Raw genomic sequence first — 15,524 nt, 5'->3', positions numbered from 1 at the left:
CTGAGGGATTGCTCAGTCTGGAGAAGAGGAGGCTCAGGAGAGACCTTATTGCCTTCTACAACTCCTTGGAAGAAGGTTGTGGCGAGGTAGGGGTTGGCCTCTTCTCCTGGGCAATAGTGATAGGACAAGAGGGGATGGCCTCAAGTTGTACCAGGAAGGTTTGGGAAAAACTTTTCTGAAAGAGCACTCAGGCACTGGAATGGGCTGCCCAGGGAGGTGGTAGAGTCACCGTCCCAGGAGGTGTTCAAGGAATGGGTAGATGTGGTACTAAGGAACATGGTTTAGTGGGCAACATTGGTGGGAGGTGGGCAGTTGGACTAGATGAACTTAGAGGTCTTTTGCAACTGTAATGATTCTATGATTCTATCTAGGAGAGCTGCTACTGATCCTGCCTGGTCTCAGAGTTCCTGGTAGCCAAATATTGCATGCAACATCATCCCTTTGTTCAGCATTTGGTGAACAATCAACCCGCCTTGGCAATAATGCTATTAGCTGCAGCTTCTACAAGAAGAAAAACTGAGCTAGAAACGCCAGTGCTGTCTGTTCTGGGCCACCAGAGGCCTGCTTTTGAGCCAAGAGGCAACAAAGATTTATATCTCTGCCATAACTTACTTGTCAACTATATTGTGAAATTTCTGGAGGGGCCACAGTGATTGTAAGGCAAGAGGGAAATATCACAGAGGGGCAAATCCCCTGGGCCTCGCTGGCTGCTTAAGCGACTTAGGAGAAGGGCAGCGTATGAGAGAGAGCAGCAGCAACTGAAGCTTTAGAAGAAGGGGCTTTGGTAGCAGAGCGTCTCCTTATGGCTCAGGCATGCATGAGCTAGGCCATCTAACAGGGAGTGCCGTGTCACCAGGCTGGCTGATGCCACCAGCAGAGGAAATGTCTCCCCAAATTGCCTCCTACTTCTGCCATCCCAGTTCCTCTGCTGCCTTGCATTTGCTATCATTTCTTCCCTCCCAGCCACGCCTGGATTTCATGTGCCCACAAGTAAAGGAAGGAGGGAGGCTGTGAACGACCTTCTTTTGTCAGCTGCTATTAGACACTCCTGGCCTTACAGAAGTCACGGTCATAGTTCGGCAGACCTCAGTATTTAGTTTGCAATGCCCGTTCCAAATGCCGGGGCTGAAGAAAACTTAAATTAGTATTTCTCCCAAATGCATAGGTGAACTATGAACCTCTCATTCACAGACACAGAGGGAAAAGTCACAGTGCACATGTGGACATAGCTGTGCTTCTCCAGCAGCCATCTCTAAGCCACGGGGCATACAAGTGCCGGCTTCACTCTCAGGGATGCCTGTCTGTGAGTCGCACCTGGGCACATCCATGTGTACCCCATAATGCCAGCACTGAATTGTAAGCTTCCCTTGGCCCCTAACTTCCTCCACAGTCTTTCTGTCTCTGTCCAGATTTGCCAGAGAGGGGTATCTTGTATTAGCAGAAAAAGCAGAAGCTAATGGTGATGAGGGAAATAAATTAAAAGCTTGGTTCTGCTGTTTGGTCAGGCAGCTTACCGGTCACCACAGGGTACGTCTGGGGTCCTGACACATTTGTCCCCAGGTCTGGGTTAGCAGAGGTGGATAGACTTGATTTGACTTCATCGAGACCAGGGGTCAGAGCTGGGAGGGAGTACTCATTACCCTGGGGAAGAGAGGAGAAAGACAGCTTGCTATTGATGCGCCAAGAGAAAGGGAGCAGTGTACAGATGGGAGGGAGGAAGAGGAGAGATGCAAACCCCTGCACAGATGGAAGAGGAGGAGGAGGAGGAAATGGAGAAGATGAAGTGACAAGAGGGCTGCAGGCAGGGGACCTGGGATGAGTTATTCCACCCTCCTGCGTGTTGCTGTGGAGGGGATGAGGGGTCAGGCTGGGCATGGGATCTGCCTCCATTTCTGAGACATGGTCGAGCCTTCGTTCAGCGCTGTGGGCAAAGGGGACGCCCACCTATACAAACTCGGGGGGGACAAAGGGGAGACTTTTGCCCCGGTGACAAGGACACTTAGGGCAGAAGATGGCCGTGGCGTGACCGGGACGTGGGGCTGAAGGAAGCAGCCGGTGCCGGTCCCTTGCAGCCAGCTCTGTCCCCTGTGCCGCTGCCCCTGTCCTAGCTCTTTAAAAACAAACAAAGAAGCCTCATCCTCTGCCTCTGTCACTCTGTGCACTGGGGTATGAAATTGGGGAGGGGGGAGCCACATGGCTAACAGAAGGGTGGGAGGGGGAGAGCCATTGAATCTGAAAGGGTGTCCTGTCCGAAAGGCTGTGGTAATTGCCTTTTTATTGTGGCAGCCTCCGGACCAGACGCGGGAGCTGGAGAAACCGGGAAGGCTACCGAACAGCAGGAAAAGTTGCTCTGATTAATATTAGGTTAAATTAAAACTGATTTTCTGCTCTTTCTGCTGTGTTTTTTCCAGGCGCTTCCCCAGCCCCCTCCCCACATCTCCCCCTCCTGCAGCAGGCTCCCCGCGCGCTGCCCCCTCCCCGCCCCATCCCTGCCTGCCTAGGACTGCCTCGTCATTTCCAATTCCTTCTCGTATTGATCTTCCTGTAGAAATCAGTTTTGTAATTAGCTGCAAATTAGGCCTTCTACTGGGGGTGAGCCTGCCCCCTGATTTATCACCAGAGTAATTCGCTGTGATCGGAGAGAAATTAAAATGAACTCAATTAGGCTTCGGATTTGCTTTATGGGCCCTGCTCAGAGTTTCAGGGGGAAAAATGACTGTGCTGGTGCTTAATAGTCTAATGAAAGTAAATAAAGGTTATTCATTGTAATAAACCCAGGGACTCTGGGATGAAGGGAGTCCACAGCCAACCTCTCCTTCTCTTCCTTTGTTGGTTTATGGCTTGGGGCGGTTTAAAAAGACTTTTGATTTTCATTTTATTAAGACAAACAGCTTTTGGGATAAAAGGCCGGGAGAGCGGGGGAGGCAGGGAGAGGGGGGCAGTGCTGCAGAAGTGCAGAAAACTGGGCTGGAGACGGGAGTCAAGTCTCAGCCTTGCGCTGAGAAAGAAAACGCTCCAAGCCCGATTAAAGCTTGCACTCACTGCTCTTGTGTGACGTGAGAGTGAGAGCTCCTGTGCTGTGCCGTGCCCTGCTGGCATTCGTGGCTGTGCAATCACAGCGCTGTGTGTGTGTGTGTGGTAAGTGACTGTGCCAGGGAAAGGAGCTGAGGTTTCAGGAGAGCACTGTGCGTGTGGATGGCAAGTTCAGGATGGGAGACAGTTTGTGTCCACGTGTGCATCAGTACAGTGATACATTTACAACTGGGAAGTGCTGTAAAATGTGAATGTGATGTATGTGCAGTGACAGGGCACTGTGAGAGAAGGGGGTGAGGAAAGAGAGAGGGGCTTCAGTGAGGGAATCTCCCTGCCATCACCCTACAGGCACCTACAGGTCCGCATTGCCAGGCCAGGCCCTCACCTGCTCGGATTTGATGTGCTCTGATGTTTGAAAGACGTCAGGGTAAGAAGGACGCTCAAAAACTCGATCTAAAGCTTCCAGCTGCTGCTGGGTGAAAGTGTCGCCACGAAGGTGCTTCCGCAAACTGTCCACGCTGCTCTGGGAGTCTCCGTTGGGAACGGAGCCCTCGGATACATCTGCAGGGCACAGACAGAGAAAACAGGGAGTTAGCAGCAGGGGCGGCAGCGGGTGCGGGCAAGAGCAGGGCAGCAGGAGAGGGGCCCTGTGCTGCACACGGAGCCGCGCTGCTGCAGGGGGGCCGGCTGCGGGCGGGAAGCCCCTTCTGTCTGCTCTGGCTGCTGGCCTGCTCCGTGGGATGCTCCTGCCTGGTGTGAGCGAGGCTGTGGAGAACGGTGCTCAGCTCAGAGATGAGTTGCGGTTCCACTGATTTTCAGTGTTAAAAATTGCCAAATCTCCATTGCTGAGCATAAAATGGGAGCAAAGCACAGCGATTAGCATCGCTAGGAGGCTACCAGAGAGGCGGTTCACTGAAAATCTAGAGTGCTGAGGGTGGGCTTGCACTGCAGAGGGCTGAGGAAGCCTGAAATGGAGAAAGTCCTCTACTGCAGTCTGGAAGGGAGCAGTCTGTGTTGTAACTTCCCGCTTCCAATACAAGCTGTATCTCCATTACAGTTTCCTTCTCATCTGATTATGGCCTGTCGTATCCCAGATGGGTTTTTCAACACCTTGGATAACACGGATAATCCTGTGCCCGACTCCACATTTCAACAGAGAAGCTATGGAGCGCTCTGTCCGATTCAACATACATTATTTCTGTTATGATCTCAGTCCCATTTTGCTATGTACTAGCTCATAATTTATCACAACCCATATCTCAGTTATAAAACTCCCTCCTAAAATATGTGAATCTTTGTCTGTGAGAGCCCCCTTTCTACCTAAAAAGAATTACTGTATTGCTTATTGTATTCCTTACTGGGAATCGGCCTTTCTTACAACCCTTTTTTCTTCCTAGGAAAAAAAAGCCCCTTTTTGGTAGAAGAATTACCAGAAACGCATCTCTGTCTGTGCAACAGCCCTCTAGAACAACCTAATCACCCTGCAGTGCCTCTGTCACCTTCTGGATGTCTCGGTCTCTGCTGTGCCATCCCATGTCTGTAAGAGCCCCTTCATCCCGTCTGAGATGAGTCCATTATAAATGTCCTGCCCCAAAGTGAATCACATCCAAAGTGAAGCTTTCCCTGTGATAAACCATCTTATCACCCACCTGTTTTTTTTCCCTGTTATCCCCCAATTCAAATGAGGTGCATTTATCTCTGTTATAACCCCTTTTTATCTGAAGTGAGTGAGTCTCCTGCTATTAGCATCTGTCACATCCAAGGTGAGTCTGTCTGTTATAACCTCCTGTCCCAGCTGAAGTGAATCTTCCTTTGTCGTAATCCTTCATCTCATCTGAGGCAAGTCTGCTCATTATAATCTTCTCCAACTGTGCTGAGTATCTTTGTGCTATCACCCCTTGGTCTAACTTTGGTGTGACTGGTTATAATCCTCTGTCTCACCCATGCTGATATATCTCCATACCCTCCATGCAGAATCTCTGCCTGCTGTTTCATCAGACACAAGCCTGGCTGTCTGATAACCCTGTCTAAACAAAGATCAGGTTCTCCCACTTACATTACAATTACCTTTCTGCTTTTTCACTATTGTTCCTCATACTTCAGCCTCTTTCAGTGTCTTCTAGTCTGTGAATCTCTGAAACCTGCTGCCCTGCAAGGAAGTGGTTGAGGGATCTGTAAACCTTTTCCCTCCTCCATGTGCCTGTGAATGTGCTCATGGCCAGGCAGTGTTCCCACAAGCCTGGAGTGGCATTCACTGTGCAATGGCCAGAACCATGCCACTCTGCTGCTCCACTTTTAGCTCATGGATGGTGCTAAGATGGGTATTTTCCTGGCATGGGTAATGCCCATCTGGTGGCCCAGAGTAATAACTGAGCCCGCTGCCTTCTGGATATGAGATATATCCGTTTATAGGTGATTATATGATATGATATAATCAATAGTACATTATATACAGTAACGTAGTACAGTACCACTCTCAAGACCATAGAAAATATTACATATTGATTTGTCCCAGCCAGCAGCCTTCCCTCGAGCATCCCCTTCTCTTTCTTTTCCACCCCTAACCAGAGCAAAGCTTACTGGCTCTGATTCCTGACATTTTCTCCTCTCTCCAGTCTTATTTGCACAACAGAAATTTCTGAAATCTGGAGTTTATGACATATTTGTCTAAGAGAAAACAAAGCAAGGGCTTGGCTGGCTGGATTGCATTTGAGGATTTTTCCACATGCTAGTTAGTGTGCATGATTGTGCACGCCATTAATACACATACACATTTTGCAGTAGGCTGTGATTCTGAGATGCTCTTGGTTCTACATCACCATACATGCCTGAGCAGCCATTTGTGTGAGGTGGCTGGTTTAGGTCGCATTTGGTCGCCAAGGATGGCAGCCCTACAGTATGCATGGCATTTGGTGTGAGTGAGCTTGTGCTGACTGTCAGTAAACCAGATTTTACCCTGCGAGAGTTACCCTGCATGTTTGGTCAGGTTTGTGCACAGGTGCAATTGCATTTACGATCCCTGTCTGCCTGCTGAGCCCTGTGCACACGTCCCTTTCTGTGCTTGGGCCATGCCTTTGTGTGAAGGAGCTGAAACTACAGCTTTCCCAAGTCGCTGTAGGAGTCTCTTTTCCTTCATTTATTCAGAGGCCCTTCAGATCTTGACAAATCTGTCACTCTAAATTTGCGAGAGATTATGGTGCTCTCTCCCTAGCACGGAGAGAGGTGATATATGATATCTGCTGCCCCTATTGATTGCCTGATCTGGTGGCAGAGGGCTGGCGAAATGAACTTGAAATGAACATCATGCCTCAACTCATTGTGCGTATAATACACTACTTAATCCCACATTTTTCAGCTGCTATGGAATTCAATTGATCAATCATGTCCCTCTGATAGTACTGTTTTAGGGGTTATTGCTGCTCTGCTCACTGACCTTTTTATTTATTTATTTATTTGTGTGTGTGTGTGTGTGTGTGTGTGTGTGCCTATGTGCATTTGGCACACTGAGGACCGGCTGATAAGAAGCAGCCTGTCAAATCAGTGGGAAATGAAGGAAAAGGATGAAGGGAGGAGAAGGGGGTTAGATAAGGAAGCAGAGTGATCAACACAAGAGAATAGATAAGGGGAGTAAGAAAGTTGTAAGGAGAATGGCAACGCTCAAGTTTAAGGAGAAGCTTTGGACATGAGGAGCATCATGTCACAGCTTAGGCAGGTCAGCCTTAAAATCTACAGAAGGGAAGGAACTTTTGACAGAGGACTGTGGGCTACCTAGAGGTGAACCTTTTCTAAACAGCTTGCAGTAGTATTGGGCTTAATGGTGATAGGGCCCAGAAATCCCAAATGTCACAGAACAGTAATATGAGTTGTGCATATAGGATTCTAGTTATGAAGCAGAAGAAGTTTCACAGAGATGATCCCAAAGGACAGATTTATAGGCCTTGTGTTGCTAATGCTGAGACTTTCACAGTCACGGATCATTATATTTTCTTCAAAACCAAAGGGCTGTAAATCCCCTGTATTTGTTCTATGGTGTCAAAATCTGTAGACATTGTGTTTTCATTTTTTCATCTAAAACTGCAAGGGATAGAAACCTATCTCTGTTTTTAGATCAAAGCTGCTATTCTTATCTAAGCACATGGCCCTGTGAGCTGGATTTTCAGAAGCCTCAGATACCGCAGTACACCAATTATGGGAGCTGGCAATTGTAGAGGTGTGAGCAAAGGTGGCAGTAATGAACAGAAAGGACTTTGGGAAAGAGGTGAATCTGCTGAAGAAGCTCTTGGGAGGAGTGCTGTGGTGGAGCAAGTTTTCTGCTTCTGAATGAATCTGGAAGTAGGAAACTGCCCTAGTTTTGCCACTGGGGAGTGGCATCATTTTTCCCAGTCTCCTTTTACTGGCACAAGAACCTCTGCAATACTGTGACACCGGCACCTCTCTGTTAAATCAGGAGGCTTGTAACAAACAGTTTGAGAGGTGAACCATGGCCTCAGTCACTGTGTTCCTCACAAGAGCACACAGCTGCTGTCAGCATGATCAGGACTGGCCTTGCATTGCATGACAGGAGACATTTCTCCTCCCAAGGGGCTGCGGAGAGAAGGTGCAGAGCCAACACTCGGCATAAACCTTTGACATGGCACAGAAATGCTCCACAGGTGTCACAGAAGTATCCTGACAGATTACAAGGAAATCCTCTGCCAGAGGACACAGGAGCAACTGTAACTACACCTGACACAGGGACAGAGCCCACTAGAAAGCTCTAAAGAGATGCTCCCAGGCCTGGAAACCCCAAAGCCACCATCACATACAAATAGCACAAAGCTGTAGCAAGACAGCTATTCATCTAGCACTGGGGGATACAGCAAGCACCCTTGCTCAGGGTTGGATAGGATCATCCCCACCAGAAATGTAGAAAAGCTCCTAGTAGAGCTGGCATGGGAGCACCTCTGTGGCACAGAAGCACTCCAGAAGGTCATGACAACCTGTGCATCTGGCACACAGGCAGGGAAATGACGTTCAGTTCTCAGGGCAGGGCTATTGCTGTCTGTAGGGGTCCTATGGAGCCCTGGCAGTGCTGGGGTTCTGCAGCACTCCCGATAAAACCCCAGCCACAGCAAAAGTGGTATGTACGGTGGGCATGAGAGCTGCTAGCCAGGGGACACAGCAGAACCCATTTCACTGTCAAAGCCTCTGAGGGAAGTTCATATGTCTGACATAGCAATGCAGAGCTGGCTGTCAGAACAGCACTCCCTGCCCCAGCCAAGCCCTGCCCTCTCCTGCAGACTAGCACATCTCTGCTCCTTCTATGGCACGTGGCCTGGTAGCCCTGATCCACTCTGCGGTAGCCGCCTGGTTTCCACGAGAGCTGCTTCTTCCCAAGCTTTGTGCTTTGTGTTAAGGCTGCTCCATCCCTTTATCCAATCTCCCTTCTCTTTTTTCCCCCTCTGATGTGCCCTGTGTCCCAGCGCAGCCTGGCCTGTCAGGCATCTCTCCCGTCCATCCCCCGGGGGCCCTTCACTGTGCTGCCAGTTGTTGCAGTTTCAAACTCAATTGTTCTCCTCGGTACTGAGGCAAATGGAGTCATTAATTACCTTCTATCGGCTGGGCCGAGTTCAGAACGCGATCAATAGCCGGCGCTTGTCATTCATGGCAGCCAGCCCCACGCAGCCCCTCACACTGCCTTGGCCTGGTGGCAGCTGTTGGGAGCAGGGCACCCTGTCTGAGCGGGGCTGAGGGGGGACAGCAGGGACAGGAACCTCATCTGAGGAAGCACATTGCACGTTTGCACATGGCCGACGTCCTGCTTTGGACAAGCTGGGCCAGTCTGGCTGTTGTGCTGTTTCTAGAAGCTCCATCTGCATCCACAGTGATTATTAATCCAATACTCTGCTCCCGTCGGTCACTTGGGTAACTCTCAGCAGGGTTTGGAAAAAGGAAGGCTGCCAAATTTGGTGTCCATTTCCTTCCAGAATAATTTCTGCAGTCCTTTGAGCAGGGTGCAAGAAGGCACCTTCTCTAGACAGGTCATTTCTGTGTTTCAGAACTTCGTGCTGCAAGAGCTGTGCTTGATTGCCATAAAGGAACTAGGGAGGAGAAGGATACCTCAAAATCAGGTGGAAGAGATCCCAAGTGAGTGCTGGACAGAAACAGCAGAGCATGGGAGGGGCTGGCAAGATCCAGCAGTGTGCAGGGAAGGAATATTATCAGAGATCCACATTGCGGCAGTGAAAGACATGGGAAGAGTTCAGGTTATGGACAATAACCTGCAGAAACAGAGACACTGGAAGACGTGCTGGAGAACTGTCACCTCAGGGAAGTGGATCAGACTTCATAAGCTCTGCATTTGTTTAGGTTGCTGTGTCCATTTGGCTCAAGGGAATCCACAAGCATGAATCTGAGTATGCAGATGGATGATATTGCATTTGTTACGTACACAGGCTCGGAGGAGACAGGCTGAGAAACAAAGGGATTTTATGTTTTGAAATTGGAGTGTAGATCAGGTGAGGAATTGTGAGCAAGGAAGGCTGCTGGCACAGGGCAGAGTGCATCCCTGCAAGGGAGTGAGGTGCGTGCCAGGGCCTGGCAGCATGGGGCTGCGTGGGACGGAGGCACTGGGAGGAGCAGAGGTGGGCAGTGCAGCATTAATGCAGGGCTCGCATGAGCAAAACAGCAATGCTCAATGAGAATGTAAATGAAATGAATTGTGTGTGCAAATGTGTAATGAAGTGTGTACTCAGATCTGTCTAGGATTACCAAGGGAGCATGCAAATGTGCATTTAAGGCAGTGAGTGTGTGTGTGCATATGAAAATCATATGTATTTACTACAGCATCTGAATGTGTGATTGCAAATGTGGCCCTGGGAAACTAAGTCTGTGCAGACCTAGCTTTACGTAATAGCATAATCAGCACATCCAGCTTTACTGAGAGCTTCGGTAAAGGCCTTTCCAGGTGTTAGTCTGCAAACAGCTGCCTTGGACACATGTACAGCATGCATGACAGCATGTATGGGTGTGCAGATGAGGTGTGCTAGCCCAGGGAACCAAAGCTGGTGCTTTCTGTGCAAGCCGTCACCACAGCTTTGTGACCTTAGGGTATTCTGGAGGTGAGGGCACATCTTCTGCTCTCAGGCTGCTGTAAATCTACCACAATTCCCTTACCTCAGAGGAGTCACTGGGGATTTATACCATTGTAATGAAGGACAGAGTGTGGGTCCAATATCTCTCGCTAGCACTACTAGGCTTAACTGCTAGCCAGATAGAAATGCAGCTGCCTCCAGGAGCCAGTACATCGGCTTTGTTTATGTTGGCGGAAGAGCAAGCAACACTATCACAGAGCCAGCCAGATCCCCAAGTTAGTGTAAATCTTTAAGTCTCCTGCACTCAGTGGTTATACTGATTTACACATCCTGAAAGTTATCAGAAGGGTTACTCTGATTTATACTGCTGTGGTGCCCAGCACGCCGCCTTTAGTGCAGAGGCTTAGGGGAGAGCTGTGGCAGGGAGGCAGGCTCTGGGAGCCCTGAATTCACTCTGCCAGGGCTGAGATGTGCTTAGCACTGCTGGTGTATGCTGGCTGCCTTTGCAACCTCCTCTCATCCTCCTAAACGATTTGTTGGGGAGCTCCCTCTCATCAGGATCCCCCCCTTAGTGAGCACATAAAACCAGGTGTCTTTTGTTAGCTCCAAAGGACAGAAGCAATGCAAAAAATTACATCGCATGCAGCCCTAACTATGCTTGTTTAGAGAAACTGCTTGCATTTATGAAGTCTTTGGTGCGGAAAGCAGGGTTGCAAATGACTGCATCAGAGCGACAGTAAAGGCCATTAATTTCCTGTTATGTTTTCCTGTGTTGGGGGCTTTATTAATTTAATTTTACACTGTCGAACAACAGCGAGCGCTGACACCGTCACACTGTAAGGTTTTTTTTCGCAAGCAGTGCTTTGGCTGACATGCAAATCAACACTGCCATCAGAAACACTAGGGACAAGGGAGGGAACACGGGCTGGGCTGTTCCTGCCAACCCCACTGCCCATGGCCTGGAGGCCCCTGAGAACCCAGTGGCACCTGATAGTGAGGCCACCAGTGCTAGGACTCAGCAGACCTGGATAAGTCTGTGTGTGTCTCTAATGCACAGTCCAGAAAATACGAATTCCTTCTTATCCTGCTTGGTTCCATTGGGCTGATCCCGCACCAACATGCCTCTGAATCCCTCATCTCCTTCTGTCTCTCTTGCTCCAGACTCTCCTTTCCTTTCATTCTATCTTATTTTCCCCTCACAAACGCTTTTACCTTAACCTCCCAAGTCAAAGAAGGCCGTGCCTACCCCTGAGCCAGATGTCAATGAATCATGTTAGTGGAAGCTCTTCTGACTCAGCACTAAACCAGTGCTCAAGCAGAGTGTTTTTAGAGCTGCCATTTTTGATGTGCCATAAAACAAAGGCTCCAATCACTCAGAGTCATTAAAATTCCCATGGCATTTTTTGTAGGAGTACAGACATTAACCTGGCTGTTCTGAACAAAATCCAGCCTGAGTGATTACCCACAGCATATCTTAATTCTCCTGTGGTTTCATTTGGACATGGCACAGCAAAATTTCAGTGTTGATGCTCTGTATTGTTCAACATCTGCCACAGTCCATCCGAGTCAGCCACATTTCAGTAGTAAATGAGATCTTCAGAATGAGAAGGTTAATAAACAATGTATTATATAGGATGGGTAATTACAAAATGCCACACAATGAAAGAGCTACAGGCCTGCAATATGCTGCAATCAGCTTGGATTGGCACCGTGCACATTCTTTTTCTGAATGTGCTCATTCCTGTGATACCTATAAATCATTAATTATTTGAATGATATATGAAAGATCCTGCGGTGGTATGACCTATGTAATATTTATATTGGAGATGTGTTCCAAACTGTAAGGGGGGACCCAGTCACTGGTAGCAATGAGTTTCACAGACTGAGGCTGTGCAGAGGAGAGCCATAGGTGTCTTTAAGGCAGTGGTTGGTTTGTTTTCCAGTTCACTGGAATTTAGTAAAGTTCACCCAAAATCCAGGATAGATCTGATCTGCATGCAAGGTCAACTCCCATGCTCAACGTCTACCTTATCATGCATTAGATGCCAAAAGCCAAAGTGAAAAATCAACAGCTCCTTTGGGAAACCAGACATGGAAATATGCCTGTCCTTTCTAACAGCCTTTTCTAATGCATCTAAGAAAGGGCTGGAAAGACCTCAAGAATTTATGGGCATTTCATACACGGTAACCACCTCATTAAGGTTTGATCAGATGCCTCCTGAGCCTGTCCTAGTGCAGGCCCCTAGCTTAAAAAGAGAAGAACACCACTGAGATCTCAACAAAGGCAGAACCAGTAAGAGAAAGAAGTGCTGACATACTGCACATCCAAATGGAAATGCAGATGTGATATCCAAGACCTAGCTCCTGGTCAGGCCACTGTGCTGCTGTGTAGGAAGAGGACTTTGTACCTCGAACCTGATGGGATCTAACTTGCAACATGTCTGGGTGGATGCAAAAGCAAGGGAGAAATGTGCCCCAAGGCATTATTTTAGGCTCCTTGACAAAACTGACATTTAAAAAGGCATGAAATGCATTTAATACCTATTGATGTGTGGGAAGATCATCCTCAGGAATGATGGAAGGTAACCATGTCTGACAGGCTGGCTAAGTCTAAGTGTTTTTACCAGGTCATCTATTGCTATTGGAGCTGTGCTCCCTCTGCAAGGTCTTAGGGCTTACCCTAGCCTCTGCAGGCCAGCACAAATTGCTGTTTGTGGCAGGCACGCTTGGCAGCCACAGAGGTAGCTGGAGGAAATCCAGTATTCCCTGAAAGGCTCTTAACATGTTCACAAGCTGCATTTTTCTTGTGGCAAAGTTTTTTCTGCCTCTCTGCCCTGCTCTTGTCACTTCTTTGCCCTCCTCTGCCCAGCCAGAATTCTCACCAGCTAATCAGTAGGTGAGATCTTGTTGCTTCCCCCTGGGATCCAGAGAAACAAGTCTGGAGGATCTGATGCTATCACTGAGGGGAGCAAAGAGCTCCAGCTTCCCTTTCAAACAGCAGCAGTCCCGTTCAGGGAGGAGGAGGGGTCCTCTCTGGCCCTGGCTGAGAACAAGGTGCTTAGTGTTTTGCTTTAGTGCGAGAAGACGCTCCTCTATGGGAATGATTTCCATCTATAAACAGCAAGTGATGCTTAATATTGCATTGATGCAGATTTGGGAGCACAGAGATAGCCAAATTAGGAGCTAATTGGTGCACAGAAGATTTCCTGTTGTGCCCTTTGGCTGCTGTGGTGCGAATGGGGAGAGGGAGAGAATGGAAGGGAGCACGAGCCGTCCTCCGCCAATGCCTCTGCAAAGGTTGGGATTCCTGAGACCGCTGTTGTCTCGTGCTGTCAAGGTCAGCAGGTTCGGGTTCACTGAACGGTCAGGATGGTTTGAATTACTGGCACTGCCTGCCGATGCCTCTGCTGATTGCGATCCGTCTTCCAGCGCCTGCTGCGGGATGCTGCTCCCCGGCCATGTGCTGCGCACCGTGAGGGGCACGGAGAATGGCAGCGAGGCAGATGCTCTTGTTAAGAGGATAAGGTTTTAGGAAGATTTAAGGAGCCACAGCAGTGCCAAGGGGTGGCGCATGCTCCACGAGGCACATGGGGACTGGGCTTCCAGAAGCAGTTCTGTTCCATTTATCCTTCACTCCTCCTGCAAGTTTCTGCCTTTCATAAAAGTTAGAAGAGTGGCTTGAGCAGGGACTGCCAGGCCCTTATGGGGAGAAAAGCCTGTTGGAGAAGGTTTCTATTTGGTTGTATATAGGTAGAATGCTTAGTTAGCAAAGACTGACGTCCAAGTCTCCATGTAAGCTGTGCTGCTGGGACACATCCCACTTTGTCACCAGGTGGCTGCTGTGTCCCTGCAGGAACACCCAGAGACTCACAGTGCCACAGCCCGGACCCAGACAGGGAGCAGTGGGAGGAACCACAGTGGAGCAAGTGGGGAGAACCAGGTGAGTGCCTGCCCCACAGGTGTGGGCAACACAGACATGGGCCAGGCAGCGTCAGCTTGCAACCCAATGCCAAAATAAGCACATGAAATAAAATAAGCACAGGATGAAATCAGAACAGGACTGGAGGTGATGCGGGACTAGTTCCCAGCAGCTCTGTCAAGAATGTCTCCACAATCATCATGGAGTGAGTTTCACTACAGAGAAATCTGGCCTTCCCTGTTCAGAAACCTGAACGCTGGTTTTGGCTTTGTTCACTGAGGTTTGCTGCCTGCCTCTGTGAGCCACTCAGCCCCTGGGTGCAGTGAGCTACATCTGCATCTCTGTACATGCAGCGTCTGCGCTCACACCCCACAGCTGCACCAAACCTGCACGAGTACACCTGGAGAGAAGTCAGGGCAGTGCTGAGAGCAGAGCTGCCTGCGCCTGGTGCCAATAGAGAGGCCTCTCGAGCAGCAGCCTCAGAGGAGATCGTGGCTAACCCATCCTCACTGCTCTGAGGATGGGAAGCTCCCACCTCCTCTGAGCTCAGTTCCAGGCAGGCTCTGTGCGGCCTGTCTGTTGTTAGGCGTAGGCCGCGCTGCCTTCAGCTCCGTGCCCCAATCCTCTCCCAGCTCCCTCTCCTGGTACAGCGCAATGGGCTTTGGCAATAAGAGTCAGGGACAGTGCCCAGTATCGTGCTGCTTTACATTAATGAGATACACATGGTGTAATCCAGCAATGGAGTCAGCTCTACAAAGAGAGGTAATAGCAGGCTGCCATGAACAGAGCAGCTCAGGTAATTGGTTTATCTATCTAGAAGCAGTAGTAGCAATCTCTGCACAGACAGAGTAGCAGTAAAGTCTCTTCCTTAAGGCTATTTCCTTTGTCTTTTCAATTGCTTGCACATCCATGTGAGATAGAGAGAGAGAGAGAAGGAGAGAGAGAGAGAGCTAGAGAGAGAGAGAGGGAGAAATGTTAATTTGTGAATTAATGGCTTTTCTCAGCGGAATTGTAAATTCAAATGTCACCTCACAGGGTGACACTATGCTGGGCTGCTGAAGAAGCAATGATAAGATCCCCCTCATCCCCGTGCCGACATATAACCATGCCCATCCCCTCCCTGAAAGATAGCTGCGGAGTGGAACATGCTACTTTTAATTTGCAATAACACCACAGCAGAGGGATGCGAGGGTGACTGTTTCCAACCCTCCCTTCTACAACAACCCGGGCCATATCGTTCCCGTTCCTCCTCTACCTCCTTCCACCCTCTCTTCAACCCCTCCCGTTCTAAACTGAGTCCAAAACAACACATTATCTCAACTCCCCCCACCCCAAACTAATCAAAGGATGAGCTAAGGGAGGGCTCTTTAGAACGGATGCCTCTGCAACCCTCTCCCCTCCTGCAATAATCAGGTGAATTAATGACCCTGAAGTTAAAGTGAGTGCTGATACTCAGGCGTTGTGCAGCGTAGGGGAGAAAGCCTTCATTGTTTTCGAGC

At 49.2% G+C, this 15,524-nt stretch overlaps 1 protein-coding gene across 3 annotated transcripts in view; it reads right to left on the bottom strand.

The window, feature by feature from the left end:
• PAX2 (paired box 2) overlaps window positions 1-15,524 on the bottom strand; it is a 77,767-nt gene that overhangs the window by 21,837 nt on the left and 40,406 nt on the right. For all 3 annotated transcript variants that reach the window (XM_042817772.1, XM_042817773.1, XM_042817771.1), the window contains exons 6-7: window positions 3,419-3,594; window positions 1,515-1,641 (exon numbers count right to left, since the gene is read on the bottom strand). In XM_042817772.1, coding sequence (XP_042673706.1) covers window positions 1,515-1,641; window positions 3,419-3,594 — 303 coding nt within the window. The remainder of the gene's footprint in view (window positions 1-1,514; window positions 1,642-3,418; window positions 3,595-15,524) is intronic.

Source organism: Centrocercus urophasianus, unplaced genomic scaffold (genome assembly GCF_019232065.1).
Source record: "Centrocercus urophasianus isolate 14NV4802_14NV808 unplaced genomic scaffold, USGS_Curo_1.0 seq_17, whole genome shotgun sequence".
Classification (NCBI taxonomy): domain Eukaryota; kingdom Metazoa; phylum Chordata; class Aves; order Galliformes; family Phasianidae; genus Centrocercus; species Centrocercus urophasianus.
The sequence above is the reverse complement of the archived record's forward strand: the minus strand, read 5'-3'. Positions and strand labels throughout refer to the sequence as shown.